The sequence below is a fragment of the Lipotes vexillifer genome, unplaced genomic scaffold, assembly GCF_000442215.2.
Source record: "Lipotes vexillifer unplaced genomic scaffold, Lipotes_vexillifer_v1.1 scaffold376, whole genome shotgun sequence".
NCBI classification, from domain to species: domain Eukaryota; kingdom Metazoa; phylum Chordata; class Mammalia; order Artiodactyla; family Lipotidae; genus Lipotes; species Lipotes vexillifer.
The window spans coordinates 2,249,935-2,255,934 of record NW_006785037.1 but is presented as its reverse complement, the minus strand read 5'-3'; the positions used below and the strand labels follow the sequence as shown (position 1 = coordinate 2,255,934).

Sequence of the window (6,000 nt, the reverse complement as noted above, 5' to 3'; positions counted from 1 at the left end):
TTCCCTACATATTTATGCTTTATATTGTTCTATATTCCATCCTGCTTTTGTCTAGGGCCTCCCTTTAATTAATTAATTAATTTAGTGTAGGTCTGCTGGTGATGAATTCTGGTTTTGTTTATTGACTTATGACATCTTTATTTCCTTTTTATTTTAGAAGGGTATTTTTTTTTTTTTTTAACCAGGTATAGAATTATAGGTTAGCAGTTATTTTCTTTGGACCCTTTAAAGACTCAAGGCAAGAGTCTGTATCAGGTCCACCCCTGCTCTATGGTATTTATAGGGGCTTCCCTACTGGCAGATCATGACCTATAATCCTTGTCCTCTCAGCGCTGAGAAACGTCCAAATACTCCAATTATAGGTAATTATAAGGACTTTGGCTGTTATTCTGTGTGAGGTGGGAAGTCACTGGAGAGTTTGAATGGAGGAGTGATACACAAAAGAATTTCTCTGTTTGCTGTGGTTTAAAAAAAAGAAGACCATGAAGAAGCAAAGAAGAACCTGAGAAGACCAGTTAGGAGACTATTGCAAAAAAGCAAACAGGAGATGAGGGTGGCCTGTAATTTTTTGTCTGGCTATTAAATAACTTCCAAACTGCCTCAAATCTTGATCTACTCAAACCATTTTTCCCATATGATGCCACAGTGATTTATTTCTAAAATTCATATCTAAAGATGTCACTCCTCAGAGATTCCCATTTTATGTCTTTAGGTAAAAATTCAAATTCCTTACCAAAGGAAAACAGATCATATCCATGCTCTGGAGCCTTCCTCCCTTTATATCCTCCTCTCTTATTCTACCTCTTTCCTTTAGCCAGTGTTCTCTACTTGAGGCCTAGACGCTCTCTATAAGGTTATAAAACCCCCTTAGGCCTCCATGCCTTGGGCCATGTTATCCTTCTTCTTGGACAGTCCTTCTCATCAACTCCCCTATCTTGTCTGACTTACTCCAGCTCATCTTTAAAGATTCAGATTAAAGACTAGGAAGAAGCTTATCTTTCTCTTGGAAGAGTTTCTGAACCTTTTCCTTCCCCATTCCCAGACAAAAATTGAGTCTTTTCTGTGGATTCAGTACAAATCAATAAACATTTATAACATCTACTCTCTACCAAAACAGTTTTTAGGAGTTGGAGAATCAGAGAGGACTAAACTGCAGTATTTGCCCTCAAGATCCTTGTTCTAGAAGAGAAGACACATAATACATGATTGCATTATAGTGTGATAAGTGTAGTGGTAAAAAGCATGATCTTGGGAGGAGGGTATGAATGAAGGGCTCCTAGAAGAGGAGAAATCCATATCGGTTTTTAAGAATAAATCAGAGTTTATGAGGCAGACAAGGTGCATGGGGTAGGGCATATATACAAGATTGAAGGAACAATGTGTGCAATGGTATAGAATGGCAAACATCAAGGTTTAGGGAATTACAGGAAAATGCATATCTGAGTGTAAAGTTTAAAAGGTGATTAATGGAGGTGAGCTTAAAAAGAAAGGCAATTATTGAAGATCTTATTTTCAATGCATACCTTTATTGTAGTACTTATCATACTGTGTTGTGACCACTGGTTTTTCATCTCTTTGTCACACCAAATGGCTCCTTCAGGGCAGGCATTCATTAATCTTTACATACATAGCACCTATCCAAGTGTCTGAGCTGTAGTGGATACATGGTAAATGCTTATGTAATTAATGTGAACCCTTTAAAACTTTTAAAAGATACATAAGACTATTATTTGGTATTTGGTACAAGTATCTTTCTATCTGTCTACCTATCTATCTTATCGCCTGGGTTGAATCTAGGCATTATCAGTTCCAAAGTCTAAGTATAAAAATAAAATTGAAATAAAATGCAATTAATTAGAGATTCTTTTTTTTAGATAACTATTTATTTTGATATAGTGATGTAAATAGAACAGAATGAATGAAAAATTACGATAGAGATCAGATAATCTTTAAAACGGAGGAAGGAGTGTGTCGCTTTTGGGAGAAATCACCAATAGTCTTTCTTCTTTTAATTTTTATTTTTAACAGCTTTATTGAGGTTTAATTTACATGCCATAAAATTCATTAATTTTAAGTATGAAACAATAACAAAAACTTCACTTAAATGTGATGTGCAAGGCATGACATATCCAATATGTAACATTTTAAAAATTAAATGTTATCAAATTGCTTCTCAGATTTAAATAGCTGTTATTGAGAGACAAGACAAATGAGTAGAATGGAATAGACATTTATGCAGCTTTGTCTAGGAAGCTAGAAGTTCCATGTACATCTTTCCATTCACTTTTATTTCCTTCTTGTATTTCTTCCACAACATTGGACACCAGATGGAGACATTTAAGAACTCTGGAACTCAGTTGGGTAGAGGTAGTCTGTTGGGTCTCTAGACTGATAGTTTTCAGCCCTGGTGAACTCTTGCCTCTTTTTCCCAAAAAGGCATTTCAGACCACTTTGGAAAGTTACACAAATGTGTTAGAAATGTCATGAACATAAGGAAAGGAGACGTATAACCTGGAATCAGTCATCATAATACATAGTAGTAATCTGAGAAAAAATAGAATACCCAAATCACGTACACTTATACAAGATCCAGTGACTAGTTGACTAATAACCAACAAAGAAATAGGAAAAGAAAATGAAAAGCAAAGGTTTTGAATAAGCACATTGCTTTGTCTTAAGTAGTTTCACACATCTTTTCGAGAAAAAAAATCACTTGAGCTTATTTGCCTTCTCTTAACTTTTTAAAAATGGCTTTGCTGAGGAATCTACTAACCATTATGGTTTCTTCTAATATCCTCTCCTTTCTCTCCCTTCTCCCTTAGTATCTTTTTGCCACATACATTGCTCCTTCAGCCACTCTTGACATTGGACTCCAACAGGAAAAGAAAAAAGAAACTTATATGAAAATGCAGCCACCATTTGAAGACCTTTTCGACACAGCAGAAGAATACATCCTTCTCCTCCTCCTTGAGCCTTGGACAAAGATGGTAAAATCAGACCAAGTTGCTTACAGAAAGGTATTGTGGCACTGATGAATTGTGTGTGAACAATTCAGGTTTACTCCAAAACTGATGATGGGCAACATTGTTAACTCGCAAGAGAGAAAAGCTGGAAAAGATTTCATGTGGGCCAGGGACTCAGAGTTAAGATTGGGGCAGGGACAGTATTTATTAACTTAGTTTTGGCCAGTTTCCCTGTTGTGTCCTAACAAAAGGCTAAAATTGTTGTCATTTTTAAGTCTGTCTACAAATATGTCAGCAGAGAAAAATCTGAGTTTTGGTTTCCTGTGAGCCAATAAAATATGCCATGATAATATACTGGCTTTGTCACTTCTTGCCATTTCTCAGCAGTGGCTTTAGTTTTGATTAATGGAAGGAGGCCGTTTATTTTTATTCTGGATGAATTACAGTAAATATTACACCCATGGAAAATATAAACGTTTCATATTTACTGTGGAAAGCACATTCTCTGACTTAAAGCACCCTCAGATGTTCATCAGGTCAGACTGCTTGATTTGATAAAAGTGTCAACACAGTTTTTCATTCCAAAAGAGGTCATTTTAAGTCTCAGGGCTTGAATATTTTCACTATTCTTATTGATGGGTGGAGGAAATTTCTTTAAATGTTGATTTTGAATCACAACTTAAAACCATTTGTGGGTATTTTTAATATTAAGTTAATGCATGTACCCTGTACATGAGGTCATTTCCGGTGGATCCCTGCTGTCTCTGTACTGTGCTTCCTCGTTCAGATCTCCTGAACAACTTCTTGGCCATGTCCTCTCGCAGAAAGGATGGGTGAGGTAATTAAGATGAAATTAATACCAAGCACCTCGGATAGAGACACCTTAATGGATAGTGACCAACACAACCCTGTGGCTTACTAAATTCATTGACCAAGCTAATGAATTTTTCAGTCCTGATTTCTTTTTGTGAAAAATTCTACTACAAAAATACATATTTTACACTAGGAAAATTGGGATATTATAAGAAATTTAAAATAAATTCTCTCCAGGGACTTCCCTGGTGATCCAGTGGTTAAGACACCGTGCTCCCAATGCAGGGGGCCCAGGTTCGATCCTGTCAGGGAACTAGATCCTGCATGCCGCAGTGAAGGTCCCACATGCTGCAATGAAGATCCCATACGCCGCAGTGAAGATCCCATATGTGGCAGCAGAGATCCTGCGTGCCACAACTAAGACCTGACGAAGCCAAATAAATAAATAAATATTTTTTTTAAGAAAAGAAAAATTCTCTCCAGTCATGATTTTATTGTTTTTTAAACTAATTAAATTTTTTTTGGCCACGACTCGCAGTTTGCGGGACCTTAGTTACCCAACCAGGGATCGAACCCATGCCCTCCTCAGTGAAAGCACAGAGTCCTAAGCACTGGACAGCCAGGGCAGTCCCCAGTCATGATTTTAAATAAAGTATATGATATAGAGGAAAATGGATATAAGATATGGTCCTAGGATGACAAAACAGATTCAGAATTATACCTAACTTCCCTAAAGCAAGAAGTTTTAGCATTAGCAGTGATTCTTATGAAATGCCTGGGACAAATTATACACTCTTTTTAATAAGAGGAAAAATAAATTTCTCTTAATTCTGTAAACTTCTTAAGTTCAGCCCAGAGGACTTCTCTAAAAGTCCAGCTGACTGGATTATGTAGTCTCTTTCCCAAAAAGGATAAACAAGAAGATTTAACCAAAATTAATTATTAAATACAGGAGTTCTCAGTCGGCTAAACTGATCTTTCTCAATAGAGAAATGGAAAATGATCTTGTTCTCCTGACTGTATGAAGTAGTGCAATACACACTCTGAAGGCTTAGTTCTACTGTGAGGTTTACTTTGATGATTGACTCTCCCCTCTCTTGCTATGGCAATAAAACCTTTGCTCACAGACTGATAACAATAGAGTCCAGTCATTTTTTTGTTCTGCTGTGGATTATTTGGTCCCTAAAGCTAAGGGTGCCTATCTTCATGACTATTATCCTGTTATAAAGAACAGAAGATGGAAAAGTGATCCACGCAACATGTTTGCACTGTCTCCTAGTTCACATGGGGTGTCCAGAAAGGAGGGATGATCTTTGGTGGCATTATATCATTACATAGAAATGTATACATTTTTTAACATTTGAATCCTGACTTTGCTGTAGCGAATGTTTTGTTTTGTTGTGTTTTGTTAACATATTTATTGGAGTATAATTGCTTTACAATGTTGTGTTAGTTTCTGCTTTATAACAAAGTGAATCAGTTATACATATACATATGTTCCCATATCTCTTCCCTCTTGCGTCTCCCTCCCTCCCACCCTCCCTATCCCACCCCTCTAGGTGGTCCCAAACCACCCAGATTATCTCCCTGTGCTATGCGGCTGCTTCCCACTAGCTAGCTATTTTACGTTTGGTAGTGTATATATGTCCATGCCACTCTCTCACTTTGTCACAGCTTCCCCTTCCCCCTCCCCATATCCTCAAGTTCATTCTCTAGTAGGTCTGTGTCTTTATTCCTGTCTTACCCCTAGGTTCTTCATGACCTATTTTTTTTTCCTTAGATTCCATATATATTTGTTAGCATACGGTATTTGTTTTTCTCTTTCTGACTTACTTCACTCTGTATGACAGACTCTAGGTCCATCTACCTTACTACAGATATCTCAATTTCATTTCTTTTTATGGCTGAGTAATATACCATTGTATATATGTGCCACATCTTCTTTATCCATTCATCTGATGATGGACACTTAGGTTGCTTCCATGTCCTGGCTATTGTAAATAGAGCTGCAATGAACATTTTGGTACATGACGCTTTTTTGAATTATGGTTTTCTCAGGGGATATGCCCGGTAGTGGGATTGCTGGGTTGTATGGTAGTTCTATTTTTAGTTTTTTAAGGGACCTCCATATTGTTCTGCATAGTGGCTGTATCAATTTACATTCCCACCAACAGTGCAAGAGTGTTCCCTTTTCTCCACACCCTCTCCAGCATTTATTGTTTCT

The 6,000-nt window shown here is 37.0% G+C and overlaps 1 protein-coding gene across 1 annotated transcript in view; it reads left to right on the top strand.

Annotated features, from left to right (window-relative positions):
* The window catches only part of RGS22 (regulator of G protein signaling 22), a 218,399-nt gene that overhangs the window by 107,310 nt on the left and 105,089 nt on the right, over nucleotides 1–6,000 (top strand). Inside the window, exon 14 of the mRNA XM_007457172.1 lies at nucleotides 2,823–3,017. Within this exon, the coding sequence (XP_007457234.1) occupies nucleotides 2,823–3,017 (195 nt within the window). The remainder of the gene's footprint in view (nucleotides 1–2,822; nucleotides 3,018–6,000) is intronic.